Raw genomic sequence first — 18743 nt, 5'->3', positions numbered from 1 at the left:
TGATAGCCTCCGGCCACATGTGGCTATCTAAATTTAAATTAATTAAAGTGAAATAACATTTAAAATCCAGTTCTTCAGTCACACTAATCTTATTACCAGCGTTCAGTAGCCACAGAGGGCCCGTGGCTGCCTAGTGGACTGCACAGCCATAGAACATTTGCATCAGCACAGGATGGTCTAAGCAGTGGTCGGCAAACTCATTTGTCAACAGAGCCAAATATCAATAGTACAACGATTGAAATTTCTTTTGAGCCAAATTTTTAAAACTTAAACTTCTTCTAACGCCACTTCTTCAAAATAGACTCGCCCAGGCCGTGGTATTTTGTGGAAGAGCCACACTCAAGGGGCCAAAGAACCGCATGTGGCTCGTGAGCCGCGGTTTGCCGACCACTGGTCTAATGGACAGAGCCAAACATGTTTCAGGCCTCGAGAGGGGGAGATTCTCTCAGAGATGCTGTGTTAAGGCAAGTCTACCAACCCCTCTCTCCCAGATCCCTCAGCTGGGCTCAAGGGGGAAAGCCAAGAGGCCTGGCCTCTACTCCCCCACATCCCTGGCCTCACATGAGAATGAGAACAGTCTCTATAGAACCCTGGGCAGCAGCAGCTGCCGTTGGATGAGGTTTGACTAAAGCCACCAGAGTGGCCCTTTAGAACATGGCTTTTTCCCCAGGGCTGGCAGGAGCTCTCCTGCCCACTGCCCGGTGTCCACCCTGACCTGTGTCTGCCTCCTCAGGTCATATGGGGACCTGCAGTGCACCCCATACTGCTACATCGACTCCACACCCTGCCGCTACTTCACCTGAGGACGCCAGGAGGTGGCTGCATTGCACGTACCTGCAGCAGTGTCTCCACCCTCATTCAGCTGACCTCGCACCGTCCTGGTCCAGTTTCCACCACCTTCATTCAACAAAAACAAGGTCAAACTCTTGCTGCTAAGATGTGCTTTTAACTCAGTCCGACGGGAAGAACTCAGGACCACTGCATCCTGTCTTAATCCAAAGTACTGGGAGACCTCCCACGTGCCCAGGCTGGGGAGGCCCAGGCTCCCACTGGGCTGGTAGCCGACCGACAGTGTCTACTGTCTTCCGGAGTGTGGCCAACCAGGCCCTGGACTGGCTTAGCACTGTTAGACACACATAGACCTGCAGGCTGTTTCTTCACATCCCGTTGGGGGCACTGGGGTTATAGGCCTCTCTGCCCCTCTGACTTCTGGAAGCATGGGCATCTCACCAGGGAAGCCGGCCTCCGGGTCTCTCCAGGCCTGTGAACCACACAGCAGGAAAGGGGGCCCCTTCTCTCGGGGTAGCTCCCAGCTTTGGACCCGCTGAGGGACTCCTCAACTACCTACAGCCCAGAACAGCCTCATATGGACATGGCTCCCCTAACAAAAGACCCAACCATGAAGAAGTACTGAGAAAGCCCCAAACCCATGCTCTGTCTGGGTAGAGGGTGAGGCTCTCAGCTGGGGTGCCTGTGAGCAGAGAGTAGTGAACAGTGGCCTTGCACTTTTCCATGTTTCCCCAAGGGCGGCTCTCATGGTCTCACCACTCCAGGCTCCATCTTGACCTCATGGCTCTCTGCAGTTTGACTTCCATCTCACAAATGCCCCTCATGTCCATTTCTGGCTCAGGAGATTCTCAAGCAGAGGGTGACCTGAGTCCATGCCCAGGCAGGGCTGAGGAGAGCCCCGCCCGGAGTTTCCCATCTGGGACCCAACCACTTCTAGGCAAAGAGTTTCTGTCCTGAGCTCTGACTGCTGGCTGCCTGCTGACTCCTGTGACCCCCATGTCGTCGTAGTGCATAGCCTGGTCCCCATGTCTGTCTGCCCGAGCCCCACACGTGTCCGCAGGATCATCAGCCTGCACGGCTGTGAGCTGCCTTTCATCACTGGCTTTCCTGAGTGGGCCCCAGCTTTGTTTTGGAAAGACATCTCCGCATGGCAGACCTCAAATGGGATTTGTCCATTTCTTACCAGATGCAGGGACACTCCTAGGCTTTTGTACAAAGCTATTTCCTGTGGCTAAGTCTTGGTGACTCAGCAGACAGGAGCGTCTGGACCAACAGGCCATCATACTATAGTAGACGGGGTCGGCCCAAGGGAGGTGTCATTTGTGGTGGGCACATCAGTCAGCCTGGTTTCCTCAGCCTCTACCCCACGTCCTGGGGTGATGTTGCTCCCATGTAAAGCCATCACCTTCATACTGGGATCTCCGGTGGGAAATCAAGAAATAAAGGCAAAAAAAAGAAAAGAAATAAAGGCAGTTCCTTTCTCTGCTGTGGCTCTGTCTTCCCTGGGGGTTTGGAAAGTGTCCAGCATTGCCGGGTGGAATGAGGGGTCTGAGTTCAACTCTTCTTTCAAGACTGCAGAGGGTTTTAGAGCTTAGAAGCAGTCCTGCTCCCTCAGGGACAAGGGAGGAAACGGGTGCAGAGGTCACAAAGCCCAGTCTTGCTAGCCCAGCCAGACCCAGCCTTGTATTAGGACCTTGTTTCAGATAGTGGAGATCCAATACTGCCTTGGGCCTGGCTGAGAGGATCCCTGCCCTGGGTCTCACACTTGGAGGGCACTAGTATGTTTAATTATCCTATATAATAAAAGCCTAATATGCAAATCGACTGACCAGCAGAACGATGGGCAGAACGACTGGTTGCTATGATGCGTACTGACCACCAGGGGGCAGACACTCAACGCAGGAGCTGCCCCCAGCAGCGGTGGCAGGGAGCGGGGCTGGCAAGTGGGCGGCGCCAGGCCAGCCAAGGTGGGTGCCAGCAGGGGCCTCCCGATCGCCCCACCAGTCACCTGCAGATTGGCCCTGATCGCCAGCCAGGCCTAGGGACCCTACCCATGCACGAATTTCATGCACCGGGCCTCTAGTCCTACATAATGTGCTTAGCTTCTCTGAGTTTGTTTTCTCATCAACAGGCTGGGAATAATAGTTTCTGATTCAGTTGGTCTGGGTGGGGCCTGAGAATTTACATTTCTAACAAGGTCCCAGAGGATGCTGATGGAACAGGGACCACATTTTAAGAGCCACTGCTCTAGAGATATGGCTCATCTGAGAACACCTGCAGACTACACCAAAAACACAGGGAGGAAAGGTGAGGACTTTGAGTGCGTGGCTTTTTAATACTCTTCCATTAAAGAGGGTTGGGGGGGTGTCTATATCCCTTCCTCTTGAATCTAGGTGGGCTTTTGACTGCTCTGACATACAGAATACTGTGGAGATGATGCTGTGTGAATTCCCATGCTAGGTCATAAAAGGCCATACAGCTTCTCAGAACACTCATTCTAGGGGAAGGCAGCATCATGTCGACTATCCTGAGACTGCCCTGCTAGAGAGCCATGCAAGCCCCTTTGGATGATGGTCTTAAATGAGCCTCTTCCATCCATCCCCACCATGTGCCAGACATGTGAGTAAAACCAGTGTGGACTCTCCAGGCCTGCCCATCTGCCAACTGAATACCACTGAATGACCTCAACTGAAGCCACAGAGCAGAATTGCCCAGCCAAGTTCTGTCCTTATTACTAACCAACAGATTGCATGAGATAAAATGGTTGTTGTTTTTTGTTTGTTTGTTTTTTAATATATTTTTATTGAATTGAGAGGAAGGAAGAGGGAGAGAGAGAAACATCCATGATGAGAGAGAATCATGGATTGGCTGCCTCCTGCACATCCCCTACTGGGGATGTGCCCGCAACCAAGGTACATGTCCTTGACCGGAATCGAACCCGGGACCCTTCAGTCTGCAGGCCGACGCTCTATCCACTGAGCAACACCGGCCAGGGCAAAATGGTTGTTGTTTTAAGCCACTAAGTTTTAGGGTAGTTTGTTACTCAGCCTTAGATAACCACAGTACTGCTCTAGATTAGAAAGGGGAGAGAACTACATGCAAGGAAGTGCCAAGCCTAGAGAAGCCTCTGACTTGGGTTTGGCGCCCTCTGCAGGAGCCATGAATAGAAATGTCTTACCTCCCATTGGGACTTATATCTGGTGAGAAAAGCCAGAGCTAGAAGGGACCTCCTTAGTGATGATATGGCCCAGGGTTCTCAACCATGATGGAGAGTGGGCTATGTGGAGGCAGTAGATTGATTGTCCCAATGTTCATACACCCCTGTATCCATACCTTTCCAGTGTACTCTGCAACTCCTCCAACTGGTGTGCGCTTCCCCACCCCTTGATTCTGAACTTGGCCCTGTCACTTGCTTTGGCCAATGACATGTCAATAATTGTGACAGTGGCAGTTGTTTCCTCTCACTCTAGCACCTCTCCCTTTGCCATGACAACATGCCCAGGCTAGGATGCTAGAGGACAAGACACATGGAGCCAACCTGCCCAAGTTGTGCCAGTTGTGCTGGCCAAGGCCATCCTAGATCAGCTGAACCTGTCAACTGCCAGGCACGAGGAGGCGCCCAAGCAAGACCAAAACTGTCCAGCCACCCAGTTTAAATCGCCAACCCAGACTCGTGAGCAAAATAAATGCATATTATTTTAAGCCATTGAGTTTGGGGTTTGTCATTATAGTGACAACAGTTAAAAGAGCATTAAACTCTTAGGTGATGAATGTACACCCCCAACTTCCCCACTGAGACCTGGCTCAAGTCTAACTCCTATTTCCACCTGAGGAAATGGGAGCCATTTGCAGAATAAGCAGCAAAGGATTCTTGGCCTAGATCTCTTGACATGTAATTATATTTCATCTAAATTTATTGAGCACCCATCAGGTGCAAGACACCACAGAATTAAAAAGGAATATGGTCATGGCCCACCAAGGAGTTGCAGTCTATCAGGGAAGCCAAGACCACAAGACAGATGTGGGCACTGTTGGTAACAAATGTGGAATAGAAACAGGAGGCAGGGTCCCTTCCAGCTATCGAGTGTGAATTCCAGGGAAGGAGTGTGGTGAGCTAATACTAGGATATGCCTAGGGATTCAGTTGCAGTTGCACCCTTGCATGGTTCTCCAACCCAAAACTAAGCCTGCCTTTCCAGACCAAGTGAAATGGCCTCAAATGCCATGTGGCTTACTAAAGTCATCCTTTAGTTCTGAACTTACCTTTTAAAACAGGTGTACGTCCTAATAAGCATAACACCAAACTAAGGAATCAATTTAGATAATCAGGGTTAAGCACAAAGGATTCTTAAAAGAACCGTACATTTTGCATAATTTCTAGTAAGAAAATAAAACCCACCAAGACAAGAAGCGTATCGCTGACCTTCATTTTTACTTAAATATAGTGATCTTTTAAGAGAATAAACAACAAAACTTTACACAGCAAATATTTTACATAAATGTAAACATGCACGTCTACTTCATAATTAAGCAAATAAACTTTTAAGCACAAAATTTTAAAAACATTAAAGAATGAGACAATGAACCCAAGACAGAAATAAAAGGAGCAACAAAAACACACATTTCATAAAGCTTCAATTGGTCTTGTCTTCCAACCTACTGGTTAAGGCCTGAGTTTCAGAAATCCTACCTTCCTTGACAAATGGAAACATCCAATTTGGCTGTACTTAATATATATCCACATAACATAGTATTACTCTTTCAAAATAATGTAATAAATACATCACACATACACACACCCACGCATATCCTACTTAACCAGCCTCTTGAATAGGGAAGTAAGGATTTTAGAATTTTCAAGTTTTCCCACTACTGAAGCACATACATATAATACCACACATAGAATGATCCTGTTACAGAAATAAAATGGTTAATGAGTGGCATCGTTACAAATCTCTAGTTTCTCTGTATTAACTTTTTCCAAATCATGTCTTTACTGTGGCTCCTCAGATAATTCGGACTTAAGTCTTTACACCTTGCCTAATGACCCACAGTACAGTAAACACAGAACAAAAAGGTAATTTTAACAATTCAGTTAGAAACTCCAAAATGATGAAAATCAGCATGGATACTTTTCAGCTTTCTCCAGATGCCTGGAATGTTTTCTCTATGTCTACCCTTTCTACTCTACTTGTTGGTTCTCTCTGCCTCCTCCCTACCAGCTATAAGCATCTGAATGTGTCTATGCCTGTGGACATCCCAGAGGATGGAGATGAGAATGACGGTCCCTGCCTTAAGTAAGTTCACACTAACCAGAGCTTGAGCAAGGAAGTCAGTATGGACACAGCACTCCAGCTGATTGAAAAGAACAGAGGAAGGTCCATGAAAATGGCACCTGTAGGAGATGGCACCTCAGGTTTGGGGAAGAGGAGAGACTGAGAAGGCACAGAGGCAGGAAGAACAAGACCAGTTTGCCTGGCATGAAGGTAATCGTGAGTAGTCTGTAAGGCCAAATTCTTGATTTCCAAAAAACGAAAGATTCTTTACTGTGGTGGGTAAAGCTGGAGGGCGGGGGAGGGAATCACCGAGGGCTTTGTGCAGAGAACCAAACTGGAGCTAGGCTAGAAGATGACCATGCCTGTCGGAACGATGGGTGACAGGAGAGCGTGAAGCTCAGAGAGCTTGACTCGCCAACCCAAATGCCACATGCAAGCATTTCCTATAGAACGTACATCTTTACCTGACATGCCCAAACCATGTGAAGACTTGAGACTTGGGGGGGGGGGCAGGGGGAGAAAGAGGCTTAAATAGATATTTTTAGTTCAAGTTCCTGAAACCTGCCCCAGCTTGAGCAAGTCAAGAGCAGTGAAACATTCCTACATCCAGTAACAATTCATGTCTCCCAATCATGACCTTCACCCTCCCTGAGCTGTCATTACTAAGGAAATATAAAACAATTACCAATTCATTATAAATAAGTTCCTAGGTGCCATTAAATCCACTGACACCTCCTGATGGGCTGAGAACCCACCACAGGGTATGAGTGTGGACCTATTACCTACACTTGGTAGAATGGTATGAGCATGCTGTTGGACAGTGACTGCTGGTCCACATCTCCAGCTTACTGGGATCACTACGCAATTAAAACAGGTGACTCCATAAGGCTCAACTCTAACCAAGGCCACCATCTTGGATCATCTAATTAATTCCCTTCTAGGTCAAGACTGCATCCCTCCACTAGCTGGGGAAGGAGAGGCCATCTGAGTGGAGGGATCCCAGGAAGGAAAATCATATTTAATGTTACTGATACCCGCTAAACCAAAGTTGATGGAAATTTCTCCGGACATATTCAAATTACAGAAATGGGACACTGCAAACTAATTATGGGACAATTTATCACGCATTCACTCAATATGAAACATTTACTAGTGATCAGTTTGCTGCAACAACAGATTCACTTGGAAACTGCACACTGCAGAAGGCAACCTGTGACTTTCTTCTACCTGTATATAAAAACTACAAATCAGTCTGGCAAACAGGCACAAACAGTGGTACAAAAGCATGAACAGAAACACCTTATCAAAAGAATGTGCTCATTTCATATTGCAGAACTCCTATTTAGATTCTGGTTTCTCAAAACCTGCTGCTGGTTCATTTGTTTAGAAAGTTTCCTCACTACACTCTCTTCTACTCCTACCTCCCCCACTACAATCCACTGAATGAGGAACACTTAATATGCGTCTATTCAGAAGTAAAAGCCCCAAATTAACTGCGTCATGTGTCAGTATAGTGGCTGCTGGTTTAATCTGCTAACCCAGCCTCCTGCATTTAGGGACTGTCTGGATCTGAATTTGAGCCAGAAGTACACAACACTTTTGTCTTTTGGAACCCACTACAAGTTCCTATGTACATCTGTAAGTCTCATGTATGAGACTCTCTGATTCTAACAAATGAAACTCAGGGAGAGAACAGTGGGAAAAGCCTGGACTGGGGGCAGGAGGCTAAAACCAGCTGAGTGCTTCCCTTTCCTTATTTGTAAATGAGGGGGTTGATCTGCCAGGACTCCAGGGTCCCGCCCAGCTGACACTTAAGGACTCCACCTTGAAGTCCGTTTCTTCACAGGCTTGCCAGGCTGTCACACAAAACTTCCTTACCACTTTGTTTCCACCATTTCAAGTGGTTTTAACATACTTCTAAGGGCGATCTGAGGTTTCCCCCTCTCCTATCCCTCAGACTGTTCCTCATTTCACTGATGTAGACCACTTGGCCAAACTGGTGGATGCCAGGGTTTAAAACAGAATCACTGGCCTGGTGAAGATATGGCCTTTGAGTAACCTAGACCAGGGTACATTTGCCTGTTTTTCATTGCCAATGTTAACCAAATAGAAATATAATTGTTAGTTCTTCTATAGATCTACTTAAACCTTGAAACATGAGATTGTTCAAATAATTACACAAGAAAGTCACCCATCACCATTAAGTTAAAGTCTTGAATATCTGAGAGCTTTAGAGCCTCAAATTCCTACTACAGTCACTGATCCACAGCATTTTTCTCTTGTCAATGGATTCCATGCAAAAGTAGCCTGGTCTTGCAGTATATTTGTGCACCAAAAAGTTGATTTAGAAAGATTCAGCTCTAGTCATCACTGTCACTCCCAGATTCACTCAACTGCAAGTCATTTCCTATAAAAAGAAAACAGAATCAAACCAAAAGTACATAATTTAAAAATGACTTTCCCACAGTTCTTTGGTTGATTGCCTTCGCTATCACACTATAGCAAAGCCAAGCCAATTTGATTTAGCTCAGTGACAAAACAGGTGCAGTCAACATTTTGAAAGAGATGTTATTTGTGGTATCTGCAAAATAATTCTACTTACTGAGATAGAACAGGGAAGGAGTAGGCTAGACAGCTTTTAAATGTGTTAATAAATAGTAAGAAAATATTGTATTTCTAAATAACTGACTCACTGTCTAGAATTTTTCACATTAAGTTGCTTTATAAAAGCTAATACCAAATTAGGTTTCCCACTAAGGAAGCGGGACACTTTTTATACCTATAACATGCTAATCCAATTCCCCTCTGGTACACCTCTGTCCAGGTATTCATGTTACTTTAAACCTGAAACCTTAACTAATGAGTGTTGCAAAGCCTCATATTTGTGTTTGGTGTGCAGAATTTAGATTTATAGAAGCACTCAACATTTCCATCTAATAAGAGGATAACAGGTGCCCAGTTGACACCGATTGGATTACAACAAAAGTGAACTTCTGTGTTTCTGGATTGCTAATCTCTAAGCCATCTCTCCTCCAAGTTTGTTCTGAGGACCCTGTGGTCCTACTTTTTCTAACTACACACCTAATGTCAGATTTTTTTCACATACTTCAACCTACACAACTAATGGCAACTGAGTGGATACAGCCATCTTTCTACTAAGCAAGACATTAAAGAGATTTGCAAAATTTTTTAAAATATATTTTTATTGATTTCAGAGAGGAAGGGAGAGCAAGAGAGAGAGAGAAACATCAATGATGAGAGAGAACATAGAGAATCATTGATTGGCTGCCTCCTGCACACCCCCTACTGGGGATTGAGCCCGCAACCCGGGCATGTGCCCTTGGACCGGAATCGAACCCAGGACCCTTCAGTCCTCAGGCCAATGCTCTATCCACTGAGCCAAACTGTCTAGGGCAGATTTGCAAAATTTTAAAGCAATGTTACCTTCTTACTAAATATTTTTTTATTTAGTGCTTCTTTTTTTACTATTTGATAATTTATTCCTTTCTGTTCCAAATTATCTTTGTCAGGATCCTTTCTTATATCTTAAATATCTCCAGGCTTATAGATTCTGACCTAAGATAAATAGAAGCTGCGTCTCTGGCCTGACATGCCACCTTCCTGGCCAGAAAAGGGAAAGCACACTTACTGAGGGTGTTCATGAGCTGGTTGCTCCCCTGTGGCCGGCTGGTTCCGTTGACAAGGGCCGGCCTGCTGTTGTAGGGCTGCTGGTGTGCAGGCTGGGGAGGAGAGGTAGGACCGTTGTCCTCGCCTCCGCTGCTGGAGCTGTCGTCATCGCTTCCCGAGGAGCTCTCAGAGTCTGAGGAGCTGCTCCCACTGCTGCTGCTCATTTGCTCAATAATGTCCACTTCAGCCCTCAGCTCTGGAATAAAATGGCACAAGTGTCAACACACCAACCATTCTCAAGGCAGCACATTGAGTCTTCTGTAAAAAGTAAACTGGCAAAACCAACAGCAATGAGGAATAACTTAAACGAACTCCTGCTTCTCAACTCCTTAAAAATGTACAAAATGATCTAAACAAAAATACCTAACCTGTCTTCAGAGAGACAATGGAAACATTAAATTCACCCCAAATAACCAAAAAGCAAATTGCTTCAGGATGATGACTGTTCTATTTTGTCTTTATCTACTAAGAAAAAAAGTGTGATTTAATTAAACACCAAATAAGAGCCTCCTGTACACCCCTTATGCTAAGGGATTGAAAAAATATTTAGAAATTGGAAGGTCTGAGTGCTTGTTTTGGATCTAACCAGCAGGGAGACCCAAGTGGAAGCCAATGAATTTTCCAAGACACTCCGGAAAAATGCAGGGCCAGAACAGACAAGATCTGGGGTGCTTTCCAGTTTCCATGTCCCATGAATAAATGGAAGCTTGCAGGAGGAACCACAGTGACTGAAGACACATGGTGGGACATTCCTCCTCTGCCCTCTTTCCGTATTTGACTGGAAGTCCTGCCTGTCGGGTACTACATTTTTTACAGATGTAAAGCAGGGAATGAAAAACATGTTTTACCCAACATGTCAATGTCCCTGAATACATTAAGGATACATAATAAGATTTTTCTGTCCAAACATACCATGTGGCCTTAAATGGCTATGGTTCCTTTAAGAATAACTGGGAACAATTCCTGTTCAACTAAAGTGAAAACTTCTATAAATGACATTCCAATATTCATGAGGGGGAAAAAGTCAAGTGGCTTAACAACTGTGCACCATGCAAAGACTGCTTTTGTTTTGCTAAGAGAGAGCTCCTCTCTAAGGTGGAAAAGGCAAGCCTCCCAAGGACAACTCTGTCTCTCCCTGTTCACTACTGTTATCTATGTAATTTCGTTTCATAAAATATGCCACTTACCCTCATAACTTCCCAAGAGTCGGAACAACTAATAGGATCCATTGCATAGAAGAGAAAGCAAGGTAAGCAAGCTTCTTTCTCAGGTATATAATGGAGAGCGCCTCACCAGACCCCTAAGTCTTTTTAGGCCACTGTCCATTTCCACTGGTCCTCATGGCACTTTCATATGTATAAACTTTATGTTAGCAGAAAGTATTGGACACGGTAATTTTAATGTCCCTCTAAGCTAGACACTATACTAACACTGGCACACCTGGTTTTCACCCCTAGCACCTTGGAATTTTCTTCTTCTAAAGCCTTGACGGTGTGCCATAGGCCCTTTGCTTGTTTAAATCCTGGGCCTCTCAGCAGAATGCTGTGAAGATAGCCACAACTCAAGTCTCTCTGCCTGGACGCCCCCTGTCAAATGAGGTGAGAAAGCCCCCACCCTCATCACTCTGGAATAGTGAACTCTATCAATGGCAGAGAATGCCCACGCCATTATGTCAATACGGCAGCCTTGTGCTCTCCACAGAAACATCACCATACTACTCCAAGTTCCTATTGTGCCTCCAAAAAATGCCCTCTACCTCTTTTGATGTCATCCAGCTGAGGTTCAGGTGAAGGGTTATCTTTCACGGGAGAAGTTTTGGGTCCAACTGGAGGCTTTGTTGGAGCTCTGAATGGCATAGGTGGTGGGGGCGGTGGCGGCTGTGATGCCTGTGGGGGGCGAGTGGGCTGCTGTTCCATTCGGGCTTGGATTTTACTGCTCCCCTCAGCCCTGAAATGAGATACAGACATTAAATCAGAGGGACAAAGCCAGTGGTTCTCAAATTTGTCCAGGTGGCTGACCACCTAGAAGTTTCTACAGAATTCCATGCTTTTTAGATTGCTGCAAAATATTGCTATTTATAGTTTTATCACATGAACTAATCATTCAAAAACCATCTATTGTATTCTAGTGCTGCATTATGAGCCAGAGATAGAGATGAATACAATAGACCCACTACCCTCAAGGAATTCACGTTTTATAGCAAGAAGCAGATAAAACAGATATGAGACTACAATGTGATTGTAAGAACCCATTTTTTTTAAATGTATTTTTTATTGATTTCAGAGAGGAAGAGAGAGGGAGAGAGATAGAGAAACATCAATGATGAGAGAGAATCATTGATTGGCTGCATCCTGCATGCCCCCTTCTGGGGATCAAGCCCACAACCTGGGCATATGCCCTTGACCATAATCGAACCCGGGACCCTTCAGTCTGCAGGCCGACACTCTATCCACTGAGCCAAACCAGCTAGGGCAAGAACCCATCTATATATATAAAACCCTAATATGCAAATAGACCAAACAGCGGAACAACTAAACAAATGGTCACTATGACATGTGCTGACCACCAGGGGGCATGTGCAGAACATGGCAGGCATCAGCAGCAGGCGAGCAGGGGTGCCAGACCAATGTGGGGCACCGGTCGCTGTCATCAGGGTGAGCCTCTGATGGTTACTGAAAATTCTTTGCTCTCGCGCGCCACGGTCCCACCCGGCTCTTGCACCTGCTGCCTGCACCGGCCCTGCTCGCACCCGCTGCCGGCACACAGCGCCAGCCCTGATTGCTTGGTGCCATCAGCGGGTGCGAGTGGCAGCTGCTGGCCCCGTCACCCCTGAGGACTTTTCCACCTCCCGCTGCTCCTGAGGGGCAATCGGGGCAGCAGCTACTGCTTGCACCCGCTGACAGCACAAGCTCCAATCACTGCACCATCAGCGGGTGCAAGCAGGGCCTGCGCCATCAACGCTTGGGAGCAGTGGCAGCATGAGCAGGGCTGCTGGCAGACAGGGGACCGGGGACCACAGCGGGAGGGGCAGGGGCACGGAGGATGGGCCAAGACCTGCCCCTGTGCCTACGGCAGCCTCGTGGCCCACAGTTCCTTTCAAGGTGCACAAATTCGTGCACAGGGCCCCTAGTTTTAATAGAAAACATAACTGTTTGATTTGTAAACACTATAAAGTGATAATCGTAAGTGTATGAGTTATTAAATAAAACTAGCTCTTGAAACATTTGCAAATTTTTCCAGTATCTATGTACTGCTTACTCATTTTGTCACATACCAGCTCTAGCTGGCAGACAAGCTAAGTATTCCACCGCAAACTGAGAAAATTCTGTCCATTAACAATTTCTTTTGTAAATGGACTAGCCTAGCACTTTTCAAACTTTAGTGTGCACACAACCATCTAGGGGTCTCACTGAAACATTGGTTCTTACTTATCAGATCCTGAAATTCTGCACTTTCAGCGAGTATCCAAGTGACAAATGCTGCTAGTCCTCAGATGACACTGAATAGTGAGAGAAATGCTCGCAACCACATTGGAGGAGTAACAGCGACACCTAGTTCATGGAGGCAATTAGTACACATACACTGAGCAGCTCTGCAGCACCGTGGCACCAGCCTCAGGTAAGTCAATCTCACTTATCCTCGGTCCCTTCGTCTGTGTGTATGTGGTTTTTAAGGATAATAACAACACCTTTCTAAGAATTACTTACAGAGGAGAAAAGATAATGCCATAAAGCAACTAGCATAGTTCCTGGCATGTAATAACCCCTTAATAAATGGCAGCTACTCTTTATTATTTGTGAAACAAGTTAAGAAAATGAATGTTTTCACACTAATAAAGAATATCTATTATTCAATTATCCTTTCATAATGTTAAGCATATAAATTTAAGTTTTATCCCTTAAGTGGTACTGTTTCAAAAATCATGAGGTTAATAAAAATCAATTTACTTATAAAATACACCTCTTTACTCAATGGCTTTCACCTTGCAGATTTTAAAAGCATTATTTCTTTCTACTACATTTGAGGAAAAGATATTTTATGGATTTGTCTGAGAAGACACAGGTGGAGTTATTGAGATTATCAATAGGAGACTGAATACCCAGATACTCACAATCTTATAAATAACCAAATAGATAATACAAATGCAAACTCACATCACTCTGTATCTGGTTAGTCACATACCTTGTTTTCTTGACCTGAATGCTGCTACTGAGTTTTTCCAGCACATATTCACCAGTGTCATGATTAATAATAAGCACACAGTCTTTCTGATAAGGCCGTTTGTTCCCCTTGAACACAGTCATTGGTGGTGTGGATCCCTATATGGCACAAAATGTATATGATCAAAACTAAACACACCAGTTATAAATATAAAAAATAAATTTACAGGTGACTCTACCTCATCAAATCTTTTATCAGAGACTCAAAAAGAACTCCTGGTTTCCCAGGTAAAAATAAAAGGGAAATAATATAGCAAGAACCTGTGACTGTAACTGTTCTAAGTAATCAAGAAAGATAAATTTTTTAAATTACTGTATGTACATTGTTCTAGGGATTCGGGAAATGTTACAAATAATAGTAAAGTGTGAAATGAGGAAAAAAAATTAACCATTACTTGTATTACACTGAGCAGAGCTAGTGAGAGATCTCTAATATTGCCTCATAATTGGAGAGTTCATGGCTTCCCCGGCATGCCAAGTAACCTACAGAGCATCTCACAGGGCAGCCCATTTTTCAGGTTAGCTCAGAATACGTACATCATGCCACGCACCTGCCTAGGCCCTTTGATCACTGCCCCACTGCTCTGAGGTCAAGTAATTAAATCTTTAAACCATCTAGCTCTTCAGCCTCACCAGCACCACTCACCCATGGGCTATGCACACTCCAGAGCAGAAGGCATTCCCTGAGATCCTGTCTTTTTTATTCTATGACTTTTAACAAGGCTTCTGCCTGTAACACCTGCCTCTCCCTCTCTTTCAATTACTCAAACTTCAGATCTACTCAAAGGTCTTTCTTAGAGAAACCTTCCCTGATTTTCTAAAATAAGCATATGTTTTCTTATATTTAAATTCCATACCATAAACTCCACAGGCCAAAAAATGTGCTTGTTTTATTCAAGACTGTATTCTCAGTGTCTAGTAATGGACCAGCACACAGTAGGTGCTCAATTAATATCTGCCAAATATAGAACTTAATCCTTTGTACAGAATCAAAAACTGTTTGGCTCCTCACTCATACAAAAAAAAATTAAAAGAGTAGGAACGGACCTTAGGAACCGTTTATCTAACCCCTTCATTTTACATTTGGAAAAGTATGCTCAAAAAGGAGAGGATGTAACCTGCCAAAGGCAACAAGTAATGAAACAGCAGTTTGAACTGGCGAGTCTTTTCCTTCTGTCACTGGTGAGCAAGAACTAATTTGTTCCAGGGCAGGGCTGTGACATGCAATGACACATGTTCACTAAAAGTATTTTGTGTAATCCTTCAGACTTTGTGATCAGAATGCTGCCTTGGGCAAGGCTCATAAAAGCCTCTCTCTTTCTGCAAGGGTTCTCAATTCAGCTTTTAACTGAACTCCTCATCACTCAACTAGCTGAATGCTCTGAACTTCTGGTTCTTGCCTGAAACTATCAGCCTACACATCACCCCATATATCCTATATAATAAAAGCCTATGGCCATTCAACCAATCAAAGTGTAATACGATAAGGCCGCTCAACCGCTCGCTATGATGTGCACTGACCACCAGGGGGCAGATGTTCCAACCAGTAGGTTAGCTTGCTGCTGGGGTCTGGCCAATCAGGCCTAAGTGAGATGGGCTAGACATGCCCTGGAGCCCTCCTGCTATCCCTTCTCAGCTGGCCACCCTCCCATCCCTCCCCAGCCCCGACTGTGCACTGTGGGGTCCCTTGGCCTGGCCTGCACCCTCTCACAATCCGGGACCCCTCGGGGGATGTCGAAGAGCTGGTTTCAGCCCGACGGCGGAACAACCAGTCACTATGATGCGCACTGACCACCAAAGGGCAGATGCTCAATGCAGGAGCTGCCCCCTGGTGGTCAGTGTGCTCCCACAGGGGGAGTGCTGCTCAGCCAGAAGCCAGGCTCACGGCTTGGGCTGGCGAGCACAGCAGCGGTGGCAGGAGCCTCTCCCGCCTCCGTGGCAGTACTAAGGATGTCTGACTCCCGGCTTAGGCCCGCCCATCAGTCAGACATCCCCCAAGGGCTCTGGGACTACGAGAGGGCACAGGCCAGGCTGAGGGGACCCCTCCTCCCTGCTACCCCCACACTGAGTGCACAAATTTTGTGCACCAGGCCTCTAGTATTACATGAAAGATGTAAGTCCTGCTCCTGCCCACCTTGACTCCTGGCTTGGCAGCTCCACACTCCTAAACTGGTGTTGCTGTACATTAACATGGAACCTATGGCTTTTCTCTGTGGAGCTGCTTGGGGAAAAGCTATGCATGACTAAAAGAAGGGCTAGATATCCAGGTAGGGTCTTTGTCTACTCTGCAGTAAAAGGGAGCCTGGGTAAAATGACAAAAAATCATTTTTAATCAAGCACCTGGGATGGATGCATTCTACTCAAACCCATATCCCAAATTTCTCTTTTCCTTATGCTGACATTTTTAAACAGTAGGTAATTCAAATTGTAATGACGTAAAATAGGAGAATTCATTTAAAACAACACAATGGAATAAACTTACAGGAATATGTGGCAGTGTAATTGTGACTTCATCTCCTTTGCCAACCTGAAGCTCTCCTTCACAGGAGGTATCTATAGATGCTGGCTTAAAATCATCTAAAGGGAAAGGAAAAAGAAAGCATTTATCCATCAGGTTACTTATTCTAAGGGTTTTCTAGGCATTCTCGTTTAAGAATTATTCAGATAAATGGAAAACAGTTTAGAATATTAAAAAAACTATTTCTTTGTGAAAAACTAATATACAAAAGCAAAAAGAACAGTGCAATAAACCTGTGTACCATCATTATTCAGCCTCAGTCATTACCAACTCTGGACAATCTTGTTTCATCTATTCCTCTACATACTTTTCCTCCCACCCCGACTGGATTATTTTGAAAAGGAAAAAAAAAAAAAAAAAAGCTAGAATTTATGTACCATTTTATTAAGCACAGATATTCCCTTCTCCCCAGTGACAGATGAAAATGAATGCTTATTATCATTATAAAGCGCTCTGTTAGGTTGTTGTGAGGATCAAAAGCAACAACATATTAAGATTCTGTGATCATAAAACCCTATGTGAAATAGGGTTTTATAAGCTGCGTCATATAAGCTGATTTCATTTTGCATAGGAACTGTCAAAATTATCATTTGCCACACTCAAGTTCCATAGCTTTAACATAGATGCTCCTGCAGATGTTCGGAGTCGACGGCTGAACTTGATCGCTAAAGGTTAATCCTGCCAGTACTTCTGAATTGCAACTGCAGTACAACATGAAGCCATCTTACTCCATTTTAACACACGCCTGCCTCAAACTGCAGGCCAGGTGCATATGAGAAGTGTCTCATTTACATTTCACATTGCCCTTCACTCTACTTAAAACAACTTAGTAAACTGCTCAAGAGATGATGGTCTTATCACATTCCCAATATCCTCCCTGAGAGAGCTGCTCTGCTGTCAGCAGTTAGCATAGTCATGGCCTGCAAGTGACCACACAAAGATAGAACTTCATTATCTGACACACCCTTTTCCTATGTGTTGAGTCACATCTATTAGCTCCTTAGACAAAAACAAGACTTAACCAGCATTAGCATTACGAGACAGGAAACGAGGAGCTTGTGAATCATAGAGGGATGCTCAGTCAGCCAATTACTTAAAAGCCAAATCTTTACCCAGGACATGGGAAAGAGTGGGAGTGCCCTCCCTCCAGAGTGAGGATGAAAAGGATGGTCCAGCATAATGACTATTTCGACATTCTCTAGGCCTGCTGTCTTCTGCTTCCAAGCACAAACCAAGTTTTAACTTATTCCAGGCTCACACATTCTAATTTTATTCTTCACCTACAAGGGACTTGATCCTGAGTTAAAGTCAGGAAAGTATAAGTGATCTCAAAAGACATCAATGTCAAAGAAGGTGCGGATAGCTGGAGGAGGAAGACACTGATAGGGCGCAGAGAGGATGCGCATTATTTGGCTGCAAGAGGGAATGCAGCGCAGTGTCTCAGGGTGCCCAGAGCAAAGACGGACGAGGGGAGAAGGCCAAGGAAAAAGGGGAAAAGAATGAAACAGGAGGGAGTGGGAGGCTCATGAGCAAACAGAAGAGTCCTTTAAACGTGGAGAACTCGGGTGGGTAATCAGAAAGGGGGGTTGAAGAACTGGAGTCTGATGTGGGGTCACGGCCTTTCGGTAGTAAAGAGGGGGAGGTTTGGCATAAAGGAAGGGCTGGCTGGAGCGATGAAAGAGAAAGGGGTCAACACACTTCGGAAGAAGCGTTTGGGGCCACGAGACAGGAGAATGGTTTGGAGTGACGAAGGGTTTGGTTTGGGAAGGGTTAGCTGGTGAGGGGCGGGAGGGAGAAGGGAGAAAATCGAGGTCCCGAGGGTTCAGGGGTAAGAGAGGGAGCTGACGTAGGCAGGGGGTTCCCCGTACTTTGGAGGCCAAGGTTGGCAAGAGGCGGCCGAGCGGAGCCGTGGGGAGTGCCGACTTACAGCGAATGGTGTGGAAGGAGGCTCGCGGTCGCTTTTCGAAGCTCTCCCCGAGCCGCAGGCAGTGTTCCTCGCGGTCCAGCAGCGGGTTCGCGGTCCCGTTCATGGCCCCGCACGGGCCTCGCGCCCGGACCGGCGCTCTGCCGGCGCGGCCACCGTACGAGCTTCCGGCGCCGGCGTTCTGGAGAACGGTGCTCCCGGGACACCGCTCCGCAGCGCACCGGGATTCCAATCGGCGCCCACCCGGGGCCGGAAGCAAGTCTCCTCCGCGTCGGGTTGGGGGAAGCCTCTGCGGAAGCAAGGCCACGGGACTTCCGGCGTCGGGGAGGT

General features: G+C 45.8%; 2 protein-coding genes across 3 annotated transcripts in view; one reads left to right on the top strand and one right to left on the bottom strand.

Moving 5' to 3' along the window:
• Positions 1-2274, top strand: part of COLQ (collagen like tail subunit of asymmetric acetylcholinesterase) — a 56858-nt gene extending 54584 nt beyond the window's left edge. The window contains exon 17 of one of the 2 annotated variants that reach the window (XM_080673709.1): positions 734-2274. In XM_080673709.1, the coding sequence (XP_080529835.1) occupies positions 734-803 (70 nt within the window). In that variant the 3' untranslated portion in view covers positions 804-2274. The remainder of the gene's footprint in view (positions 1-733) is intronic. The other variant, XM_080673710.1, reaches the window with a different exon arrangement.
• Positions 2275-5201: 2927 nt separating this feature from the next.
• EAF1 (ELL associated factor 1) lies at positions 5202-18689 on the bottom strand. The gene is made up of 6 exons (XM_080672514.1): positions 18417-18689; positions 16454-16548; positions 13934-14070; positions 11508-11698; positions 9714-9947; positions 5202-8471 (listed from the first exon to the last, which is right to left on the bottom strand). Exons 1-6 carry the CDS (start codon positions 18517-18519, stop codon positions 8425-8427), a joined length of 807 nt encoding a protein of 268 aa, XP_080528640.1. The 5' UTR covers positions 18520-18689; the 3' UTR covers positions 5202-8424.
• Between the last annotated feature and the right edge of the window lie 54 nt (positions 18690-18743).

Source organism: Plecotus auritus (genome assembly GCF_963455305.1).
Source record: "Plecotus auritus genome assembly, chromosome: 6".
Taxonomy (NCBI): domain Eukaryota; kingdom Metazoa; phylum Chordata; class Mammalia; order Chiroptera; family Vespertilionidae; genus Plecotus; species Plecotus auritus.
Note: the sequence above shows the minus strand (reverse complement) of the source record. Positions and strands in the feature narration are given on the sequence as shown.